Source organism: Tupaia chinensis, unplaced genomic scaffold, assembly GCF_000334495.1.
Source record: "Tupaia chinensis unplaced genomic scaffold, TupChi_1.0 Scaffold149184_1, whole genome shotgun sequence".
Classification (NCBI taxonomy): Eukaryota; Metazoa; Chordata; class Mammalia; order Scandentia; family Tupaiidae; genus Tupaia; species Tupaia belangeri.
In genome coordinates, this window is record NW_006209032.1 from 2,424,010 (window position 1) to 2,448,982 (window position 24,973).

Sequence of the window (24,973 nt, forward strand, 5' to 3'; positions counted from 1 at the left end):
ACACAAACTGGGTCACAGGTGAACGGAAAGCCCCCGACTGTGTGCAGCCAGCACGGGGTTCTGCGCCCACCTGCCTTCTGCCTGCGTGTCCCGAGTGCGGGGCGCCGGGTGCAGCACTCTGCCGCCCCTCAGTTAACTACCTCTCACGGCCGTAGCAGGCAGGGCCACCGGCACCTTGCTTACAGATGAGAAGTTACAGAGCTCGCCCTGGCCCGCAGAGCAGGTTAGAAGGCTGGAGTACGACAGGCAGCGTGGAGGCTCTGGAAGCTGCCGCAGCTCGTTTCTAGTTTCCACGGAAGAATGTACCACGTCTGATTAACCAGAAAACTACCAGAGCTTCTTCTGCCGAATCTGTGATTTGGGTTTTAAGCGATTTCCTATAGCTTTGCTACGGGAAGAGTAAAACTGTCTTTGACATTTAAACTGAGAATCTCGAATTACTATGGACAAACGACAACCAGAAAATGTGATTCGATTATCTGTCACATCACATATCTTATGTGGGAAATTAGAGGTCACTTCCTCCCCACCAGTTTAAAATGAGAACTCTGTGCCATCACATGTATACGACGCAGAGATCAACACCGTGAAGGTATACCTGGAAGGCATCTGTAGTGTGACAGGTGTGGGTTTATTTCAAAAAGAAGGATTTCCCAATGTGCATAATGACAGATCAGCAAGAAAAAATACTTGCTGACGAACTTCATCCTTCCAATATAAGTTTCTCTATTTCCAAAGAAAATACTTGATGCATCATTAAGCTTAATTCACCTGTATCATCATACCTAGTGTTCTTTTCACTAGCAATGTTTCATCAGGGAAATGAAGACTTCGTTTTCTGCTAGAATACAGTACAGGAATACATACGGTCCACAATGCATGCACAGAGGGAGGTACTGGGAAAAGCCTGAATGCATTCTTAGTGAACAGCCATTACTGAATCCAACCTTCAGCTTCTAGAACTGAGGTACCTATCGTTGAAAGAGTAGAAACGACTTCCTCTGTAGCGCTGATGCTGTGCAACGAGACCCAGACACCATTCTGAACGGGCGGCGTTAGCCACGACAGACCCTCCCACACACTGGACAGAACCAAGTTTCTGAAACTCTGGGCTCACATTTCTGGAGTCTTGGATTTGTTTTTCCCGTTGAAAAACTCAGGAAGAGCGCGCCGTTCAATCACATGAATACTGGGGAAAAAAAAAGGAAGATGGGGGGTTCTTCTTTAGGAAGAAAAAAGGAGATCATAAAACGAGCTACGCTAGTTTGATCTGTAAAGTCAGACGCGTAAATCCACAAACAGCACTGCGTGTTGAGGTGAACTGGTTTGCACAGGCTGTAATATTAACAGTGTAAAGTCAAAGCTGTCCCTTTCTCACCGCCAGTGCTTCCTGTGGGCTTTCTATCCCATATCCAAACCTGAGAACTTCTGTAACCACACTGCAAGCGACACATTTCATTATTCTCTTGTCATAACGCACCATGACTAGGTAATGAGCCCTAAGATGAGTTCTTTGGAAATTAACAAAAAGTGAAGAAGCTGACGTAGCAATGATCTAATGAAACAAATGACCAACTCGAGGGCAAGGGAATTTGTCATCATCTGCTTCTGAGTCTCCTATCAACGTGCCTTTGCCCATCCCTCAGAAACACTGCAGGGAATTGATTGATTTCTTTCTTTTTTTTAATTTCAGAGATAGAGTTCTTTTCATGAGATCATAGAACTAATTATTATTATATAAAAACTGATTAATTTCATAAAAGGTTTCAGGCCATAAGCACTGTAGAGACTATGTTAAATAATTAGGCCTAGTCCAGCAGGTGGCATGGTGGTTAAGGCAGCTGAAGTCCCACATGGCTGACTGCAGTTCAAGTCCCAGACCTGGTGGCTTGCTTTCTCACTTTCCTTCTCTCTCTCTCTCTGGTCAACTTCAATAAAATAGTGACAATACATAAGATTAAATAATTCTTCATAAATAAACAAACAAACAAACAAACCTAACATACAAGTGGACCAGCTGAATATAGTTCCAGGTTCCTCTGTGTTTTCATTTATTTGCCAGCGGGCACATGCACTTACTGAGACAGACAGGAGGGAGAAAGATGAACCACTGCCCATGTGGGGTGGCAGTATCCCCTCCCATCCACCTCTCCACCACACTGGTATTGCAGGCGTGAACACCCAGGCCCAGCCGTCTCCATGTAACCAGGGTCGGGGTTCCCTCTCTGCGACTGGCCGTGTGGGAGCCACCGCCCAGCCACGGGACTCCACCTAGCCCCAAGTTTTAAATTAATGCGAAGCAATGTTTTTTTTTCCAGATGGTATTTCAGTTCTCAGTGGTGTTCCAGACATGCTGTCAGTACTGGTCACATGTGAGAGTAAATTGTCAGTCACTAGATAGAACTAAAACTGTTGACTTGTTTATAACTTGGTGATAATTTGATCTACATTGTGAAATACTACATACACAAGGGATTACCTGAAAACTTCTAAGACAACAATTTCTAAGATGAATTATGCTACAGAGAAATACATCGTATGACTTCCTAAGTTTTACTATGAAAAGGATCGCCGTAAGCAATTGATTACATAGTTCTATTTCGCAGTCCCAGCTTTTCCATTGTAACAGGTTGAAAAGAGCCTATGGAAAAAATTTTCTGTATTCATCAAGAATAAAATACACAGGGTCAACAGGTGGCATGGTGGTTGGAGGTGCTGGATTCCCACAAGGCCGACTGCAGTTTGAGTCCTGGACCTGACAGCTTGCTTTCTTACTTTCTCTCTTTCTCTCACTGGTCAAATTAAATAATAATAAATAAGATTTTCAAAAAAGAATAAAATATACAAAAATGTTTAACCCAAGCGCGTTCTTTTTCCAAAGTTACGCCTGAACTGCTGGCAGGTGCTTTCTTGGGTTCTCAGGATGAAACACTCAAGGACGGACACGGAGTGAAGGAAGCAAGGTCTGCAGAATCAGAGGACTGCAGTTCGTCTGGTTCTCAGCTCTGACTGGGGGCTACTTCAGGTGAGGGGGCAGTTAAGCCAGCTGTAACACGGAGATACAGCTACTAACTCCACTGTCCACACCGTAACGGGCACTGCAAAACACGTATGGAATCGTGCAAACGAACGCACTTCCGTCACATATTAAATCCTACAAAGCAATACACTTGGTACAGTTCTTATTTTTCCTTTTCTAATTTAGTACAATGTTAATTTCCCATAGGTCCTCTTAAGCCATCTGACACATGAATTTGAATACACAAAAACTTCACTATTTTGTAATTTAAAATACCAGCAGTGCTTCCAAAGGCAGAATATGTTTTTTAAAAGCAGTTTACTGGGGCCAGGAGGTGGTGTAGTGAGTGGTTAAGGCGCTGGACACTCCCACGTGGTTGACCACGGTTCGAGTCCCGTACCTGGTAGCTTGCATTCTCACTGTCCTTCTCTCTGTGTGTTTGTCTTTCTCAGGTCAAATTAAATGAATGAATAAATAAAATTAAATAAATGATCCTTTTTAAAAAGACAGTTCACTACTTACTAGTTAGCATATGACATACATTACTGTTTGTTTAATAAAAGTAAAAATGGGGTCAGCGTTACGGCCTGGTGGTTAAGGCAGCTGGACCCCACATGGCCAACCATGCAGTTCAAGATCCAGACCTGGCAATTTGAGAGCAGGCTGGGTACAGATGCATGCACAGAACCCCAGGAGGAAGGGGAGACAGAGGAGGATGAACTGCCCCTGGTTGTTACCCTACCCGCCCCCCCGTCCCTTCTCAAACTCTCTAGCAAGTGCACATGGCACCTATAAAAATTAAATAATAAAAAGGGAAAACAGATTAGCTGATGGTTACATTAAAATATATACAAACAATTTTATTAGGAAAAAAAAGAAAAACCTTGAGTTTTAAATTTTTGACTTAAGCAGGAAACTGCAAGTACTGAGATACTTCCAAACTTAAAATAATAATTAAATATAATAATCAGTGTACGAAGACAGATTTTTTTTTAAAAAAAGAGATTTTTGCTATAAGGTACGTGTGCTTGCCAGAGGAACAGAGAGAGAGAAACCAAGAAATCACTCCCCGGGGGAATGGCCACACCATAGTCCCTTCTCCTCCATTCTCATTCCCCTTTTGGGTTTTTAGGCACACATGCACTCAGAGTGAGTTTTAAGGCTCTGGGTCAGGGACTCGAACCATGGTTGACCACATGGGAGTCCAGTGATGTAACCATTACACCATCTGCTGGTTCTTAAAGATGGACTTTTGAAAAAATTAAAAACTTGGACTATAGAAAAGAGTGAGAGTGAGAGAGAAAGTAAACGTGGAAGAGAAAGAGACAGTGAGAAGGCAAACCACCAGGTCGGGGACTCGAACCATAGTCGGCCATGGGGGAGTAGCACCCTTAACCACCTTGCCACTGATAGCCCCAACTCTTTCTATTTTTGAGCTCTGACTCCAGACAGGATCCCAAGAGCAGTTTTACTATCTCTTCTGTGGAATTCACAGAGACTTACTTTACCTTCTGTGTTAACCTCTTAAAGCACAGCATGAACCTCGGAAGGGCACAGGAAAGAGCAAAGACCTTCGTTCTTAAACTGCGTGTCTCCTTAAACCGCGCGTCTCCTTAAAGAACGGTAACACGACCGCCCTGAGCAAGATTCAAACTGCAGCTGGATGGGCGGGTGGAGGGTATCACTGCAGCACAGACACCGTCCCATGCAGTGACCTGAAAATGGTGTCTCGTAGAGAAGTCAGTCTTTGTTTCAAGCTTACAAAATTATGTAACCCTGCATTATCACACACGTAGACTCCACCCTGAAGTTGTTCTGAAAAGCAGACTCCAACAACAGAACTCGCTCTCCATGTCACTCCAGCCCGCGGGTTGTTAACTGCTGAGCAGGGGCTAGCAGAGCAGCACCATCTGGTACAGGGCACGGGCCTCCATCACCAGCCCCATGCTCACAGCCGCGGCCAACTCACCAGTTATAATCGAACCAGGATGCGTAGCTGGGGATGATGATGTGGTTGGTCTGCTCCGTCACGTTATCCTCCCCAGGGTCAACCGGCCGACTCTGATCGCCTTTGCCAGGGTCTTCATCTTCCTGCGGAAAAGCAGTTGCGTCAGTGAGGGACTGCAAGCACACAGAACAGCTCCTGCATTTCGGGGAAGCCTGATACAACAGAGCTAGCTGAGCTGATTTCAAGGACTAGGAAGCCACATTTCAAGTAGAAACTACCTTTGACACTATTTAAGGGACAAGATCACCAACTGACTTAGCAAGTTATTTCCCCTTTGCAGAGATGAGAAAAGCAACTCAAGGAAGGTACGAATCTTAAAACGAGATCAAGAAATGGAGCCTGCTCCAGAGCAGCTGGCACCCACATGGTGATGACGGTGTGAACATGACTACGCCAGGTACACGCCAGAGCACATACGGTTGACGGGCAGGACTGGCGCAGATGCACTGTGGTGTGAACATGCACCTGGAAGGAGCCACTTGGAAGCTCTCTCTCTCGTGTGCGTGCTCTCTATCATAAAGAAAAACACTTTTCTTTTAAAGATTGGAAAATACGAGGCCAGCAGGTGGCGTGGTGGCTAAGGCGTTGGACTCCCCCATGAGTGACTGTGGTTTGAGTATCAGACTTGGGGGCTTGCTTTCTCACTTTCCCTTTCTCTCTCTCTAGTAAGCACATGTACCCTATAGCAAACTTTTAAAAAAGTTAATAACAATATTAAATAAAATAATTAAAATAAAATGATCAGAAAATCATCCTAATTTCTAATCATTCCCGGACCCAGTGGCTTAAAACTCACATTGAGTGTGGGTGCGTGGGCGCCTAAAATGCTGAGAGGAGAATGGAGAAGGGATTGTGGTGTGGCCATCCCTCTGGGAAGTGATTACTTGCTGTCTGTCTCTATGGCTAGTGCATGCACCTTATAGCAAAAATCTCTCTCTCAAAAAGAAAAAAGCCTATGCCTAGTCTCAGAAATTCACTCATAGCCCGAGTCTCTTCCCACAACAGCTTGCTTCTTACTTATACAGTGTTAGCTAAACCCAGGTCACAAATACAACTTACTACCACTCAAGGTAGCTATAAGGCAATAAACCAAGGTGACTACAAAATAACCTCTACCAAACATTGAGCCCTGAGCATCTGCTAAGGGCCATTCGTGCATGATCTCATTCAATCCGCACGACCATCTGATAACGGCAGGTACTATCTTTCCTCTCTTCTGTGAAGAGACAATGCAGAGACAAACAGCGACCAGGCAGTGGTGCAGTGGTAACACACCAGACTCAGGTTGTGGGCGTGTGTCCTGGGGTCTCACTGAGTTCGCTGGTCACTTCCATATGCCTGTGATCTGGACTAGCTAGGACCGGGGAGTGGATGGTGGTGTGAGGACCCTATGGGGGAAGCCTGCCTGTCCCCCCCTCTTCTATCTCTCATGGGAGGGATGAATAAGCCTAAAAAAAACTAAAAAAAAAACTAAAAAAAAAAAAAAAAAAAAAAAAAAAAAAAAAAAAAAAAAAAAAAAAAAAAAAAAAAAAAATCCAGGAAGTCCAGTAGAGGGCTATACTCCTAATCCACTCCATTACTACTTAAAACGAGTTCAGCGGCACAGTGGTTAAAGCAGCTGAATCCCACTCGGCCAACTGCACAGTTCAAGTCCTGGGTCCCGTGGCTTACAGAACACGCTAGCTGCATCTGTGTGTGACCGAAATCTAGAATGGAGAAGGGACTACAGCGTGACCATCCCGGGAAGGGGGCGCTTTCTCACGGGCCCCATACTCAGCAGTGTGCGCATACGCCCTCTAGCAAATTATAACAAAAACAAGAACCACACAGGCTGAAATGATGGGTCTCGTTTTTGAAAGTAAAATCTCAACTTAAATTTAACACCTTTCAGCCCAATGACATGCGCCACCACAGCAGAACTGCTGGAACAGGAAGGAGATGGCTGTTGGCTCAAGGGAGGTCAAGAGCATGATCTGCCATTGGTCGCAGGGTGAGGCTGCACTAGCGGCTAGGGAAGGACGGCGAGACCATGCGTGGTCCCTGCGCACTGCGGGGTGAGCCTGCACTGGCGGGTAGGGGACGACAGCAAGGCCACGTGTGGTCCCAGTGTGCTGGTAGCTTAGGCAACACTGGAGTCCCAGGGTTGGCTCTGATAACCTTCCAGCCACAGAAATCACAGATGACAGACATAACTTGGAAAGATGGAAATTTTCTCAGTAAAAATTTGGGGGCCGAGGAAGACAAGTATTTGGGGCCAAATTTCAAAAAGAAAATAAAATGAGAAGAGTCAAAGATTTCTGAGGATACTTCCAAGCCTATGTTTCCACTGCTCAGTGCACAGCAGGCCAAATTAAGACATTACCTTTCCTCCTGTTGTGACTGTCTCTTCATCTTGCTCATCTGGAAAGTCAAAACATGGAATTTTTTTTTAAAAAACAGGTAAATGCTTTTGGATTATCTGGAATCTTTACAACCTAAGAACTAATACTTGACAGAGACAAGGAAGGAAATGGAGCGTTACTAATGCAAACCACCCTGAATGCCACAGTGAGCTGATATTAACAGAGCGGCCCAGAGTCGAGTGGGGACTAGAGCGCAGGTAACTGGACGGCCCCACGACAGGGACTGCGTACTCGGCTGTGGCGCGAGCTACCGCTACAGACACGAGCGAGATCACTAACAGGGAAGGGACGCTGGGGCTCTTGCCACCTGAGGTTTCCTCAGAGCAATGACAGTTTAGATTCCAAAGGAAATGAGTAAAGAAAGGGACAGTGGGACCAGCAATTGGTGTAATGGCTGTCACTGGACTCCCACGAAGTCAACCGCGGTTCGCGTCCCGGACCTGGTGGCTTAAAACTCACGCTGGGCGCGTGTGTGCCCAAGATCCCAAGAGGAGAACGGAGGAGAAGGGACTGCGGCGTGGCCATCCCCCCAGGGGGTGATTTCTCGCTGGCTCTGTCTGGTGAGCGCACGTGCCCTATAGCAAAAACCTCTCCGAGAAAAGGGAAGGGGCAGTACGGGCCGGCAGGTGGCGTGGTAGCTCAGATGGCCGGAACCACGTGGCGTGGTAGTCCAGATGGCCGGAACCACGGCCAAGTCCACAGATCAGTCCTGAACCCGATGGCTTGAAACATACGCAGAGTGCGCCAGCGAGCGAGCGCATGTGCCCAAAATCCCGAAGAAAGAATGGAGAAGGGATTTCAGTGCGACTCTCCCCCCTGGGAGGCATTTTCTTACTCCTCCCCTCCTACTTCCCCATCTCTGGTCTGGCAAGTACATGTGCCCTATAGCAAAATGAATGAATGATACATGGAGAGAGGGAAAAAGAGCAGTAAAGAAAGGGGGCACAATCACAAAGGCCTGGCGACAGTGTCACGGCGTTCTGATCAGGGAGTCAGGACCTGAGAACTGGCCTTGTGAAAGAACACGGAAAACACCCGCATAAATGTGAACTCGGGGAACCAGCAGTCGGCGTAATGGCTATGTCGCTGGACTCCCACAGAGTTGACTGTGGTTTGAGTCCCGGACCTGGTGGCTTAAACTCACGCCGAGTGCATGTGTGTGTGCGCCGAAGACCCCAAGAGGAGAATGGAGAAGGGATTGTGGCGTGGTCATCCCTCCAGGAGGGTGACTTCTCACTTTCTGTCTATCTCTCTGTCTCTGTCTTTCTGGCACAGCCGCCCTACAGAAAAAACCCCTCAAAAAAAAAAAAAAAAAAAAAAGTAAACTAGGCAGGTGGTTTCTACAGTGAAAAGCAAAACTGTCAACATGGAAAAGAGACTACTACACAAATAATAATACATTACTATAAAATTTAACTCTTTTTGGGATCCAGCAGTTAACATAATGGCTATGTCGCTGGACTCCCACGTAGTCGACCGCAGTTCGCGTCCTGGACCCGGTGGCTTAAAACTCACGCCAGGCGCGTGTGCGTGCGTGCCCAAGATCCCAAGAGGAGAATGGAGGAGAAGGGATTGCGGCGTGACCATCCCCCCCGGGGGGTGATTTCTCGCTTTCTGTCTCTCTGTCTGTCAGGCAAGCGCACGCGCCCTGTAGCAAAAACCTCTCAAACAAACAAACAAACAAACAAAAAAACTCTTTATGGTGACCCCTGGTAATACCGAAGGCATTATAAAGTTCAAAAAGACTATGGGGAAGTCAATCTTTCCTTCACTTAGTCCTTGAACAAATAGTCCCAAGAACCTGCAATTTTAAAAGAAATGTAAAAGCTGGTTAGACCAGGCAGCATGGGGAATCTACAGCCCACTGGCCGAACGTGTCCACTGCCAGACTGTGTATGGAGCCTGGAATTCCAATTGTATGAAATCTGGGAGCTGACCCTCAGCATACTCCTGGGCAGACACTTAGTGGATGAAACGGGCAATTTGCTGAGTCTAGGCTACTGATGCAAACATGGCATGTAATGAACACTTGTTTTCCATTTGGGGGCCTGAAACGTTTAGCGAGTGCCCGACAGAGCATCTATGTAACAAGCCAAATCACGACAGCCCTAAGGGAGACACGATGAACACCCCGGGGTTGTGAGCACAAGCATGAACGGCAGCCACTCTCAGCAAAGAAAGGGGAGGATTGCAGAGCAGCTGAAACTTCCAGAGAAAAAACAGAATGTATGCAATTAGGGGGTTTTACCTAGATCAGCTACAGTTCCTCCTTTAACAGGTGTATTTTCACTATCCTTCTTTGGGTTTACTAGAAGAAACAAACAAAAACCCACAAAATCATGTTTCAGGGGAAAATGTCTACTTGCTTTTAAAAACAAAATTGCACATGATTTTAAGATACACACATCTAATTACAACTCTAACATCATTCACTACTTGCCTTCAAGTAAAAACCACAAGCCCGGCTATGAGACATTCGTAACACTTCACACGACAGATTAGATTCCATAATTAATCACAAAAGCAGCAATATATTTTCATCATAAAAGTAATCAACATAGGGAGACCAGCAGATGGCGTAATGGCTATGCTGCTGGACTCCCATGTAATAGTCCACAGTTCGAGTCCCGGACCCAGTGGCTTAAACTCACGCTGAGTGTGTGCCCAAAATCCCCAGGGGAGAACGGAGGAGAAGGGATTCTAGCGTGGCCATCCCCCTGGGGTGTGGTTTCTCTCTTTCTGTCTTTTTCTGGCAAGCACACGCGCCCGATAGAAAAAAACCTTTCAAAAAAAAGGGGAAAGGAACGTAATCAACATAGAAATATCTAGAGAAAAACATGAAAAAATACCTTTTCATCCCTTTCACAACTGTTTGCTTTTTTTTAAAAAAGAGGTTTTTGGGGACCAGCAGATGGCTTAATGGTAATGTTGTTGGACTCAGACGTGGCTGACTAGGGCTTCAGTCCCGGACTCAGCAGCTGGAAACTCATGCTGGGAGTGTGTGCATGCGTGCCCCAAATCCCGAGAGGGGAATGGAGAAGGGATTGTGGAGTGGTTATTTCTTGGTTTTCTATCTCTGTCTCTCCAACAAAAGCGCACACGCCCTATAGTACATTTGTGTTGATTCCGTCTCCGTGCCACTTGGACTGACGATCTGAGGGCCTGATACCTTTCCTTATGCCCACAGGGACTCCAGCGGACAGCCTGGGTTTCTAACCTCACGTAAGCGCCGTGCACGCTACCCTTGTTCTTTCCCCCTACCTCACCTTTCGCCGAGTAACGCAGTGTGCCTTTGGTTCATTTCGTCTAAGGGCTCCGAGTTACTACATTTCTCTTTTCTCACAGGTCCACTGCAAGGGGAGTGGACCACAGGCTGGTTAGTTCTATCCTAGCGGAAACTAAGCTTTTTCAAAGCTTCACTACCCAGCAGCAAACATTCTTTCAGTCCTTCCTCTAAGGTACTCATCTTTAGGCTTGTTTCCTCGAGCACAGATTCTCCTCATATGCCTGCCTTCGTCTGTCTCTATCCTGAGATCAAGAACTGCATAGGCCGACCCCGGGCACCTGTCACGCTCACGTGTTACCCTCGGGGCTTTCGCTATGACTAGAAACACAGCAGCCCAAAACAAAGCACACAAACAAAAGCTGATGAGCCACAATGGGACCAGCAGATGGCAGAATAGTCACCTTGCTAGACTCCCATTTGGCTGACCACACTTCAGATCCTGGACCTGGCGGCTTCAAACTCATGCCAGGTGCCCAAAATACCAAAAGGTGAATGGGAAGGGATTGTGATGCGGCCATCTTGGGAGGGAGGGCCAGGGAAGGGAATGATTTCTCGCTTTCTGTCTCTCTGGCAAACACACACCCTAAGGCAAAAATCTCTCATTAAAAAAAAAAAGGCTGCGGAGCCTTGCCTCTTCGGTATCATCCCTTCTGCCCTCATGACTGTGCCCAGAGCCCCATGGCGATTCTTTTATCAACTGCTGTTACTGCTGGACAGACTCGGTGTGTACTGCACAGTGGTCCAGTGGTCCTAGCTAAGGGGGGAAGCTGGGCCAAAAGGATTACGACCTGGCACGACCTGAAAAAGAACGACGACAACACAGAAACCGCCACCCTCCACCTGCATGGATAAATGCTCACTCTCCCCAACAAAGCACTCTGTTCTGGCACTGCACCAAACTCAGAGCAGCTAGCTGGCTACATGCGTAGACTACTTTCCAATCTAGGGCTGGCTCCGTGGCCTGTGAGAGGCAATGGCCCACGTGGCGGACTGTACAGTTCAAGTCTGGGACCTGGGGGCTTGTCAAACACGATGAGTGTGTGTGCACGCTCCCAACCCAGAAAGGAGGGCGGATGCAGTGAGGCAGAGCCATTCCCCGTGGGGATGCTTCCTCCTCGCTCTCCGGCAAGCACGTGTGATCTCTAGCAAAACAAAAATAAAAAATAATAATAAAAAAAGAATGTATTTTAGTCTAAACCCTATACTGTTTTTTCGTTATTTTTAATCTCCATAGAATAAAACACCTCATGAAGTAATTTACAACAATCCTTCTTCATCTTAGACTATGTTTTGAGAAAACTGTAATTCAACAAATTAGGACTTCTAATGATGAAGTCCTAATTTCCTTTATAATGCCATTTCTGTAGTGAAAAAACAAAAAACTACTAGCAACTATAATGACTCAGTTTACATATCTTAAACCGCTAACTTCTAGCCCCCAATAAAACTGTGTTGTAAAGGTGGGTGTGTATACCTGCCCAAGAGCCTAGGAGGACAAGGGGCTGCAGTGTGGCCATCACCCTGGTGGGCGATTTCTCACTTTACCTGGGTGAGCACATGTGCCCTATGGCAAAAAATCTTAAAAGAAAATGGGGGGGAGGGCAGCAGGTGTCGTGGTGGTTAAGGGCGTCGGACTCCCACATGGCCGACTGTGGTTTGAGTCCCAGACCTGGTGGCTTACTTTGTCACTTTCCCTCTCACTCACTCTGTCTGTTTCTGGTCAAATTAAAACAAGTAAGCAAATAAATAAAGTTAAAATAATTTTAAAAAGAAAAGGAGGACACATTATGTCTAATACTCTCATACAGAAAAATACAAACCATTTTTGGGAAGCACTACTTCCTCTATGTTAGGCACAGGTGTCGGGTCCTCCATGTCCTTGGTAAGATCTTCTTGCTCATCCTCCTCTTTCTGACTTCTGCGCTTTCCATAGAGACTGGCTTGTCTACAACATACAGGTACATAAAGTATGACCAACAGTGACTACATGCTTACAGCAATTTGAGACTCTATCTTCATCACTGCAAGCATCTATACTTAAAATCATGTGCACATTAAACAAATTAGACAAGTTCCACAAATCCTATCTAGCTAGCTTAAAATAAATAAATAAAGCCCCACGGCCTAGTGGTTACGAACACTGGATTCCACAAAGCCAACTACACAGTTTGAGTTCTGGCCCCAGTTTCTCAACCTCTGCAAAATTACATGAAATGTATTTTGAGCTGGTCACACCCGAAATTATTAGGGCCAGCAGGTGGCATAACAGTTATGTCAGTGGGCTCCCATGCAGGCAACACAGTTCAAGCTTAGACCCAAGAGCTTAAAACACACTGGGTGCATATGTGTGTGTATGCCCAAAATCCCAGAAGGACAATGGAGAAAGGACTGCAGCATGGCCATCAGCCCAAGGGGTGATTTCTCACTTTCTGTCTGTCGTTCTGGTAAGCACACACGCCCTATAGCAAAAGAAATCTCTCTTAGGGAACCAGCAGTTAGCGTAATGGCTATGTTGCTGGACTCCCATGTAGTTGACCACGGTTCGCGTCCTAGACCCGGTGGCTTAAAACTCACGCCGGGCGTGTGTGCGTGCGTGCCCAAGATCCCGAGAGGAGAATGGAGGAGAAGGGATTGCAGTGTGACCATCCCCCCTGGGGGGTGATTTCTTGCTTTCTGTCTCTATGTCTCTCTCTATCTGTCTGGTGAGCGCACGCGCCCTGAAGCGAAAACTTCTCAAAAAAACCAAAAAAACAAACAAAAAAAAACCCAACTCTCTTAAAAATAAATCAATAAATAGGGACCAAAAGATGGTGTAACAGTTGCGTTGCTGGACTCCTATGTAGTTGACCATGGTTCAAATCCCAGACCCAGTGACTTAAAGCTCATATCTGGCACATGTGCATCCACACATGTCCAAGACCCCAAGAGAAGGATCGAGGAGAAGGGATTGTGGTGTGGCCAGTCCCCAGGGTTGAGTTCTTGCTTTCTATCTCTATGGCTCTGTCTCTCTGGCGAGCGCATGTGCCCTACAGCAAAAATAAAAAATAATGAAAATCATAATAATAAATAAATAAAAACTTGAAATTATTAAGTAGCTATTGGGTGATCAGAAAAACTGTAACACATTTCGCACAGAATAACATAGAGAAATTCATCATGATTTTTCCGACGACCCAATACTTAATATGCAATAGTAATATCTACTTAATAGTACATATACAGGTATGGACTTCAAGGCCAGGCACTGTGCAAGGAATGTAAAGTCCCATTTAATCCCCACAGCAACCTATTCAACAGTAAACATAATCCTCATTCAGTTAAGGTAAGTAAACACACGTCACGCTGAACAAAGCACTGGGCTTGGGCTGTAGCACTTCAGAGAAAATATCAAATGCCTCAGGTCCTTGAGCCAATTTGATCACAGATGGGACAAGCGGTAAAATCAAAGAGACGCTTTAATAAATACAACTTTTAAACTCCTTAGAGTTGAAAAGAACCAGGATTCTCAACGCGTGCTTAGATACAGGAAACAGACCGTATGCAGGGTGCTCTGTATCAACAGAGCAGAACATGCCCGGAAGATCACCCACCACAAGACAAGCTTGCAAAGGGACTTCTCACTAAGTGTGCAGCCCCGCCCAGTCCTTTGGGGTCTGTGCCTTCTGACCACGCTGCAGGCCTTACCCTTTCTTCCCACTCTTCTTCCGGGACTCGGAGGGTGCGGGTGTGGGTGGGGGTGGCGAAGGCGAATGCCTCCTCTTCCGAGCGTTAGCCGAGGCCTTTCTATCTCTTCTCTCTGGACTTCGGACTGGCTAGGAAGAGACGCGTGGAAATAGGCATCAGTCAGCTTGACGGACTCCTCTGCTTCTATAAACCCTTGTGAGAAGGAGAGTTTCCACAAGGGTCAACACCAAACCCACCAGCCTAGAGCGGATAAAAGGCATCGCCTGCCGTCAAGCATCCAGAACCCCAAAACGGGGAGACACTGCCTGGACTTGCAGGCAATCCATCAGCAGAGGAATGATCAGCACCTCCCACAGGAATTTGGACATGCTATGACAAACATGCCCACACACCACTGAAGATTCAGACTGCACTCCAGGGAAAAAAGCTTTTTTAATAATTACTAGAACAATACAAAGCATACGCAAGTGCACTGATCAAATACTTGATCTTGTAAAGGTGTACTTTACAGAAACAACTCTTATGTCAATCAGCAGTAAGAATAAAAGATGGGTCAGGGGACCAGCAGATGACATAAGGGTTGTGTCGCTGGACACCTACATGGCCAACCGTGGTTCAAAGCCTGGAACCAGCAGCTTAAAACTCATGTCAGGTGTGTGTGCGTGCAAGCCCAAAATCCCGGAAGGAGAATGGAGAAGGAGGGAGTGCGGTGTGACCATCCCCCATCGGGAGAGTGATTTCTTGCTTTCTGTTTCTCTGTGAGCACAGGCACCTATGGCAAGAATCTATTTAAAAAAGAAAAGAAAAAGGGCCAGGAGATGGCAACTGGTAATAAGGCAACTGGTCCCACATGGGACAGGTTCTAAGTTCACACTTCAGACATCCCTGAGCACGCCGATCAGATGCAGCATCCCTGTGACCTGGACCAGCTAGGCTGGCAGTAGGTCCGGGGTACAGTTATCTATATAAAGTTAGTGATATGCCGTCATCATTTCTATAGTGGTCTCCCTCTCTGTCTCTCAGAAGAAACGGATAAATAAACTTAAAAAAAAGAAAAGAAAACAGATTAACTTTATGGTACAAAAGCTACTGAGTAAGACTAAAACATCATTTAAAAGCAAATCGGTAACAAGACCTGCAGTTAGCGTAATGGCTATGCTGCTGGACTCCCATGTAGTCGACCACGGTTCAAGTCCCAGATCTGGTGGCTTAAACTCATGCTAGGCATGTGTGCGTGCGTGCCCAAGCTCACAAACCCTAGAGGAAAATGGAGGAGAAGGGATTGTGGTGTGGTCATCCCCCCTAGGGGGTGATTTCTGGATTTCTGTGTCTTTCTGGTGAGCGTATATGCCCTATAGCAAAAACCTCTCCAAAAAAATAAGAAAGAAATAAAATGACCCCAAGTTTTAAATCAGGTAAAAGCATCTGAGGCACAGAGGAAATAAATTGGAGATCAAAACCTGAAAATTCTCAGCCATGACCATAGTCCTTTCTTTCCTATCATCACAGTGGAATTTGTCAGCACCTTACAGGTTTATAAGTGCAGTTTTTTCCTTAAAGAATTACTTATATTTAACTTGACTTATTTACTTTACTTTGACCAGAGAAGGACAGAATGAGAAAGAGAGAGAGAGAGAGAGACACAAAGTGAGAAAGCAAGCTGCCAGGTCCAGAACTCAATCCGCGGTCAGCCATGTGGAAGTCCAGCGCCCTTAACTACCACACCACCTGCTGGCCCCTATAAGTGTGGTTTTAAAGAAAATCTAAACACGGTACAGCTTTAAGCAGTATGGTAAACCTCAGTTTTATATTTACTTTATATATATAGACAGACTTATTTATATATATACACATACATATACGTATATATTTATATTTACTTCTATGTATAAATACATTTCATTGACTTTTATAAATGTATGGGTATATATAAATACAAATATTTATAAATAAAGGTAAGTAAATATAAATATATGTATGTGTTTGTATACATATATAAACACATATATATTTAAAATTTCTTAAAGAGAGATTTTTGCTAAAGGGCACGTACACAGACAGAGAGAGTGAGAAATCACCCCCCAGGGGGAATGGCCATGCCATAATCTCTGCTCCTCTCAGGATTCTGGGCAAACAAGTGCACGTGCCTGGCAGGAGTTCCAGGTCAGGTGCAGGGTTCAGCCATGTGGGAGTGCAACGACCTAACCACTGCACCGTCTGCTCCCCGGAGCCAGAGTTTTAAAAAGGGTATTAAAGTAATTCTTATGTAACACCCCTAAAAATGGACAAAACATGAACCATGACAATCTGGGCGGCTAGTAACAGGCCAGTTTAAAAATGCAGTAGGAGATTGCGCCATTCCTCACGATGGGAGAGAGGTGAGTTATTATGGATAAGGATCCTCCAGCTCTAACCTCCAAGGCACTGTGATTACAGGCACAAGCTGCCATGCCAGGCCTTTAGTTTGGGCTAAGAATGGAACCTGGGCCTCCCGTGTGGTCTTGGACCACTCAATCTTAACGACCCTTCGGGATTGCCGGCCTCTCTTTGACGGCGGCTCCAGCCACTCGGGGCTCTTCCACATACTGAAGCACTGGTACACCATGGCTCGCACGCGACGGTTCACTCTGAAAGAACTGTTCCCATTTTAGGCCAGGAAAGGACAAACACGTAGTGGTCAGAAACGGTGCCATATGAAATACCTCTTCGTTCTTCGTTGAAACTCGCTGACGGAAACTCACAGGCTTCCTGTTCTCATCCACCTCATAATCCTCCTCATTCATCCATTCATTGAAAATGTCAGTGTCCAAAATCCATTTCACGTGAACCTAAGGCCATATCAAAGCATGACTATCTTAAAACAGATTAAAAATGCATTACTAGTAAAAAAAAAAATAAGAGAAGCAAGCACTACTAGTAATGATACGAGCAGTGACTCAACCACTTGCAATTTCCCCCAACCGTTTGTAATCTGAATTCCATACCTTTTACTGAGTAAGAAATATAAAAAAGTATCACCAAGATTTTGATAGGTAAGGCCCCCAAATCTTCATGGAAATCAGTTATAAAAACACACAACAGGACCGAGCCACCGTCAATGATTTAGGTACAGAGAACGTGCCAGGTTCATGTCGCCAATACCCCACGTACAAAAACCTTTCAGCTTTCAGAAACACTCGAGGTCGGTGAGAGTGGAGCGAATGTCAGATGCTATCAGATACTAGGTTCTCCCTGGCCTTAAATGTGGCCAGTTCTCTTGTTCTAAGTAAACTTTCTAAATAAAAATTAATAAAATAAGGCAGGCTGGTGGCACAGTAGTTAAGGTGGCTGGGTTGTACAAAGCCCACGCACAGCTGAGTCCCAAATCCAGTGGCATGAAAAATACACTGGGTGTGTACGTGTGTATGCCCAAGATGCCACGAGGAGATGGAGAAGGAACTGTGGTGTGGACATCACCCCTGGGGTGAGTTTTCTCTCTCTCTCACACAAGTGCACATGCCCTATGGAAAAATTTAAAAAGTAATAAAATACTGGATGCCGTGCAGAGTGAGACGTACACAGTCCATAGAGACATTTAAAACACAAACCACCATATGTAATATCCCATCTAATCCAGTATTTCCCAAGGGGCAGACGACTAGAATTTGTCCCCAGATGAGACTACTGCTCCCTGCGTGAGGCTGCTCTTCACATCCCAAGGCAGGAAGGGACAGGGTTACGAGGAATGAGAGGAGAAGGACTGCAGTGTGACCACATCCCGCTGGGAGTGCTTCCACTCTCTCTCATCTTAGACTGCCGAGCAAATGTACCTTCTAGCAAATTAAAAAATATATATATATAAAAGTCTATTAAATAAAATTCCAGGAGGGGACCAGCAGACGGTGGTGGTTAAAGCGCTGGACACTACCATATAGCTGATCATGGTTCAGCTGACCTGGTGGCTTGCTTTCTCACTCTCCACCCTACCCCATCTCTCTATGGTCAAATTAAAAAAAAAAAAGAAGAAGAAGAAGAATAAAGAATACGTAAAGTTAAATAAAATAATTCTTTAAAAAAAAAAAGCTCCAGGAGTGCTTGCTTCGGTAGCACATATACTAAAAAAAAAAAAAAAAAAACCTCCAGGGGATAAGCAGGTGGTATGATGGTTAAGCTGCTGGACACTCCCATGTGTCCAACTGTGGCTCAAGTCCTAGACCTGGTGGCTTGCTTTCTTGCTTTCCCTGTCTCTCTCTGGTCAAATTAAAATAAATGAATGAATGAATGAATAAAATTAAATATATAATTCTTTAAAAAAAAATTCCAAAATGGCATAAAAGACAAAGAAAAACTGTGGTTAAAGGAAACTAAACAGGGGGACTAGCAGGTGGCGGGGTAGTTAAGGTGCTGAACACTCCCCACATGGCTGACCATGATTTAAGTCCCAGACCCAGTGGCTTGCTTTCTCACTTTCCCTTTCTCTCTCTCTCTCTGATCAAATTAAAATAAATGAATAAATAAAATTAAATAATTATTTAAATTTTTTTAAAAAAGGAAACTAGGGAACCAGCAGTTAGCGTAATGGCTATGTTGCTGGACTCCCACGTAGTCAACCGCGGTTCGTGTCCCAGACCCGGTGACTTAAAAAACTCACACCGGGCGCATGTGCGTGTGTGCCCAAGATCCCGAGAGGAGAATGGAGAAGGGATTGCAGCGTGACCATCCCCCCGGGGGGGTGATTTCTCGCTTTCTGTCTCTATGTCTCTCTCTGTCTGTCTGGCGAGCGCACACGCCCTACAGTGAAAATCTCTCCCAAAAAAAAAAAAAGGAAACTAAACAGGGCCAGGCTAGCAGCTCAATAGTTAAGCAAGCTGGATAGCACACTGTCAACTGCGGATCAAATCCCAGTCCCGGGACCAGCAGTTGGCGCAATGGCTATGTCACTGGACTCCCATGTAGTCAACCGCGTTTGAGGCCTGACCCAGTGGCTTAAGCTCACGCCAGGCACGTGTGCGTGCGTGCCCAAGATCCCGAGAGGAAAATGGAGGAGAAGGGATTGCCGTGTGGCCACCCCCCCCGGGGGGGGGGGGTGACTTCTCGCTTTCTGTCTCTTTTTGGTGAGCGCACGCATCTTACAGCAAAAACCTCCAAAAAAGAAAACAAACCCAGTTCATACAGTGTGAAAACCAGGCTGCGTGCGGGTGCATGTACGTGTGCACAAAGTCCTGACGGGACGGAAAACGGAGGAGAAAGGACTGTGGTGTGACCAAGCCCCACTGGCAGGTACTTTCTCTCCCGTTTTGTCACTATGGTAAACGCATATGCCCTTTAGCCAAAAGAAGGAAGAACAAGAAATAAAGGAAACTAAAGACGGTGATAGATCCAGAACTGGTAGTAGACAGGATCCTGCGTCAGAAAGAAAAACGTGCTGTAAGACACTGCAGTGAGTGGCAAAACTGGAACATTGACAGGGGACTGGATAAAAATGAAGGATCGAAGAATCAAGGAGGGAGAAATGAAGAGGGACTGTGCAGGGACCACGCCCCCTCGCCAGGCGCAGTCTCCCACTCCTCGTGTACCGGGATGTGCTTTGCTTTTCCTTTTCTACTTGCCAGGACAACATGTACTCATCACAGGGGCACAGACACAGGGCGAGGGAGAAAGCACCACTGACAGGGTGTGGCCGCACCGCCTCTGCCCCTCCACCTCTCCATCCCACTGGAACCTTGGGCACACACCCACACCCCCAGCATGTTCTTCAAGCTGCCAGGGCAGGAACGCAAGCCACATGGTTTGCCATGTGGGATCCAGCTCCCTCAATCACCAGGCCACAGGTCAGCTTCAAATTTCTTATTTTTTTTTCTTTACTTTTAAGAGGTTTTTGCTATAGGGCACGTGTGCTCGCCAGACAGAGACATAGAGACAGAAAATGAGAAATCACCCCCCAGGGGGGATGGTCACGCCACAATCCCTTCTCCTCCATTCTCCTCCTGGGACCCTGGGCACGCACGCACACGCGCCCGGCATGAGTTCAAAGCCACCGGGTCCGGGACGCGAACCGCAGTCGACTACGTGGGAGTCCAGCGACATAGCCATTACGCTAACTGCTGGTTCCCAAATTTCTTATTTTTTTAAGAGAGATTTTTTTGCTATAGGGTACATGTGTCCACCAGAGAGACCGAGACAGAAAGCTAGAAAGCACTCCCTGGAGGGACGGTCATGCTGCAATCCCTTCTCCATTCTCTTCTCAGGAATTTGGGCATGCATGCACATGCATCTGGTGTGTTTTTTTTTTGAGAGATTTTTGCTATAGGGCGTGTGCACTCATCAGAGACAGAGACAGAAAGCAAGAAATCACCCCCTAGTGAGGATGGCCACATTTCAATCCCTTCTCCTCCATTCTCTTCCTGGGATTTTGGGCACACACGCACATGGCTTGAGTTTTTAATGCACCTGGGCTGGACTCCCATGTAGCTGACCATCCATAATGAGTTTTAAGCAGCCAGATCCAGGACTCAAACCACAGTCAACTACGTAGGAGTCCAGCAATGTAACCATTACAGGATCTGCTGATCCTGAAAATTTCTTATTCTTAAAAAATTCTACCTGGGGGCCAGGAGGTGGCATGGTGGTTAAGGCATTGGACTCCCACATGACCAGCCATGGTTCAAGTTCTGGACCTATTGGTGGCTTGCCTTCTCACTTTCTATCTCTCTCTGTTGAGCACATATGCCCAATGGCAAACTAATTAACAGTAATAATGACAATAAGTAAAATTGAATTATTTTTTAAAGTATTATTTAATTTTTTGTTAATTATTATTCTTTGAGAGAGAGCTGCCAGGTTCCCAGCTTGAATCGTGGTCAGCCATGTGGGAGTTTGGCACCTTAACTACCATGCCACTTGCCAGCCCCATTAAAATAAGTACTTTTTAAAATTTGTATTAAGTTTAGGAGTATGTGCCTCCTGATGGGACGCACGGCGGAGGACACAGTATTACCTCTGCAGTACTCCTGCTAGAATAGAATGAGGAAACACTCAAATGCAGAGGTACTCCAAAACCTACTAGCCCACACGCTTCAAAACTGCCTGCCCTGTCACCATGAAGAAAGGCTGCAGAGGGCCCTTGATTCAAAGACAATGAAGAGGTCTGACAACTAACATCCAGCACCTGTGCATGCCCCAAATCCTGAGGAGACTGGAGAAGGGACTGCTGTGCGGCCATACCCCTAGGCGGGAATTTCTTGCTTTCTGTCTCTTTGGTGAGCACATACACCATATTGCAAAAAATAAATAAATAAATAAATAAATAAAATAAAAAATCAATCACCTTCCATGGCTTTTCTGGAATGGGTGGATCTTCAATTTCAGCATCAACATCATTACTATGGACCCAAGTATCATAGCTAGAAAGGAAACGAGGAAAGGACAAACAAATCAGAATCGAAGTTCACTCACCAGAATGACTTTTATCCAACAGAGAGAACATTTCAGAAATACCATTAGGATTCAGTAATAGCAAGCGAATCATTCGCTTTGTGTATGTCCTTCTATGGAGAAAACTCCTCTGCAGAGGTCACCAGTATCCTTCAGGTTGCTAGACCCAAAGTTCAAGAGTCACTCTCCAGAATTTCTTACTTTTTAAAGGTTTTTGCCATAGGATGCATGCGCTCAGAGACAGAGAGAGAAACGGTGGTCATGCCACAATCCCGTCTCCATTCTCCCCCTGCTGGGGCTCTGGGCACACAAACACATGCACCTGGTTTTTATCAAGCTGCCAACCTCTTCAGCATTCCAACTTTCCAGGGTCTAATTTTTGGAACAATTCTCTTTTTTTAAACGACCCCATTCAGTCTATGAATTTAAATGTGCACCAAGAACTGGCTCAGATGTGACAGCCCCTGGCAGCACACCGACGTGCAGTGCTGGACACCACATGGCCACTAGCAGGTTCTAATTCAGATGACCCAAGACACGAGGAGAGTGAGCACCCAAAGCCGTGACTGACTGAGGCGGTCAAAAGAGGACAATGGGGAGCCAGCAGGTGGCGTGGTGGTTAAGGAGGCTAGATTCCCACATGGCCGACTGTGGGTCAAGTCCTGGACCTGGTGTCTTGCTTTCTCACTCTCACTTTCTCCCTCTCTGGTCAAATAAAAAAATAATAAATAAAGTCAAATAAAATAATTCTTAAAAAAAAAAAAAAGAAAGAGAGAGCAATGGAGATAAGACAAGACCCTGTTGAGGGTGGCTGCCTCTCCTCTAAATAAAATAGTTTTATTTTGGGAGTGGGGAGAATGCATGCACGTACATGCGCCTGGTGTGATTTTCAAGCCGCTGGGGTCCAGGACTCGAACCATGCAGTTGGCCACATGGGATTTAGCCACCTCAACCTCTACAACACCTGCTGGCCCCTATGAAGTTTTTTTAAGTCCTTCTCAAAAATATACTGACAACTAAAAATTTTTCATCTGCTCTCTTCTTTGAACTCTGAACTCATTACGCTAAAAGCCAATTCCACAACTCCTCTTAAATGTCTAACAAGCATTCCAAACCTACACACTCAAAGTTCACCTTCCAATGGCACTCTGACCCCAATCGTGCACTCTAGTCAACCGTCCACGTCCAAACAAATGCCAACCCCATCTTTCCGGCTGTTCAGGCCAAAACCCTCGGACATATCCTTGACTTCACTCTCAAGGATGTTCTACTATCACGAAATCTACCATCTCCACTTCAAAAGTACATTCACAATCTACCCACTTCTTATTCCCTCCTCTCTCTCCCCCAGGCTTCCCTCCTTCTGCCCAGGCCCTCTCAGAGCCCAATGTTCACAGAGCAACCAGCGCGATCTTGTGGCAGACTAAGGCAGTCCATGTCACTCCCACTGCTCACACACACTTGGGACACACAGATCTACATACGTGTTAGCACAGAGTCGATTTTATTAGCCAGACAGACAGCCTGACTCTGGTCAGTTTCCTCACACCCTGAAAAACCCACAGTGAAGAGAACATGCAAGTGACATGACAAGGATGAAATCGAAACCATAGTGGCTTTCCTGTCGGGTAGAGAAGCAGAGCTCAGGCAAAGTCCTCGATTCCCGCATGCCCCACACAGGCACAGCATCCGACAGAGACCGCCCGCCACACCCGGCTCCTCCCCGATTCCTGCGTGCCCCACAGAGACCGCCACACCCGGCTCCTCCCCGATTCCTGCGTGCTCCACACAGGCACAGCATCCGACAGAGACCGCCACATCCGACTCTTCTTTACACTGATCTCCATTATAACACACAGACACACGGTCAGAGGACACATAGAGGCAGCACCACCGCTAGGTCAATCAACTTCCCGTGACAAGAAAAACTTCATTTTGGACATCAGTCCACCCATAGTACTTTGGCACAAATATTTCTGATAACAAAACCAGACAGTCATAAACACTAGGGATAAAAATTGATTTCCTGAAGGAAATGAATCAAACTCACAGTCTAATGACCATACTTAAGACTCTTGGCAGACGCCAAAGCCAGCTATTTCAGTCATTTGACTTCACTGAATTATATAACTTAATTAAGAAAATAGTTGATAAAAGACTCAATCTGAAATCAAACATTATAAAAATGAAGGAAAAAGACGTAATGAAGTCATGATGACTAACGAGTCAGCAAAGCTATCAGTATATAAGAAGTGGACATGTACATATAGGGCTCACCTGTTTGGCGCGATCCCCCACGCCCGCCCCCGGCACGCCCGCCCCCGGCACGCCAGCCTTACCTGTCGGGGTAGCAGCCCCAGTGGACTAGCACCTGCTTGTCTTTCCTCATCACCGGCCTCAACCAGTCCTCTGAAAGAACAGAAAGCCTAAGTCAGGCTGACAGAATAACCGAGTCAACTATAATCTATATTTAATTTCTACCAATGTGTTTTTGGTTTGTTAATGATCAAAAACAAAAAATTTTAAGATGGGATCAACCAGGTACACCAGATTACGGCCGGCCTCTGACTTTTTATCTGAGCTGCGGTTACTACTGATGCTCAATTACAATGATTAAGATCGATAACATTATGGGGCGAGCAGGTGGCGTGGTAGTTAAGGAGCCGGACACTCCCAAGTGGCCAACCATGGCTTGAGTTCCATAGCAGGTGGTTTCAATGTCACACCATGTGCGTGCGCCTGCACCCAAGATCCCAGATGGAGAATGGAGGAAAAGGGGCTGTGGCATGGCCATCCCTCCTGGGGAGTGATTTCTCATGATCTCTATCTCTGTCCCTCCCACAAGTTCACATGCCCTAAGACAAAAACCTTTACTAAAAATAAATAAACAAACAAACAAATAAATAAATAAATGTCATTGTTTCACAAAGTTCAGCACATAAAAGTTTTACACCAGTCATACTGGAAACAGCTAGCAGCGGAATCGGAATTCCAAACCGCACAGCTACACACCACTCCCATCTAGTGGAACTCAGTCGCTACTACCCAGAAGGACATTAGGAAATACACCAAGGGACTAGGAGCAACTGATGGGAGGTCGGGCTTCTCACTTTAGGAAGGATTACACAGGGCCAGCCAATGCTGTACGGCTAAGGCTAGAT

At 45.9% G+C, this 24,973-nt stretch overlaps 1 protein-coding gene and 1 non-coding gene across 4 annotated transcripts in view; both read right to left on the reverse strand.

Annotated features, from left to right (window-relative positions):
* The window catches only part of SMARCC1 (SWI/SNF related BAF chromatin remodeling complex subunit C1), a gene marked incomplete at its 5' end in the record, with an annotated part of 117,774 nt that overhangs the window by 74,797 nt on the left and 18,004 nt on the right, over positions 1-24,973 (reverse strand). For all 3 annotated transcript variants that reach the window (XM_027769294.1, XM_027769295.1, XM_014585195.1), the window contains 9 exon segments: positions 1,118-1,189; positions 4,989-5,110; positions 7,390-7,427; positions 9,678-9,737; positions 12,536-12,660; positions 14,400-14,527; positions 17,102-17,227; positions 21,706-21,781; positions 24,152-24,221. In XM_027769294.1, the coding sequence (XP_027625095.1) occupies positions 1,118-1,189; positions 4,989-5,110; positions 7,390-7,427; positions 9,678-9,737; positions 12,536-12,660; positions 14,400-14,527; positions 17,102-17,227; positions 21,706-21,781; positions 24,152-24,221 (817 nt within the window).
* Positions 4,454-4,574, reverse strand: LOC114006621 (small nucleolar RNA SNORA26). The gene has a single exon (XR_003548333.1). It is a non-coding gene; the product is annotated as a small nucleolar RNA SNORA26 (small nucleolar RNA).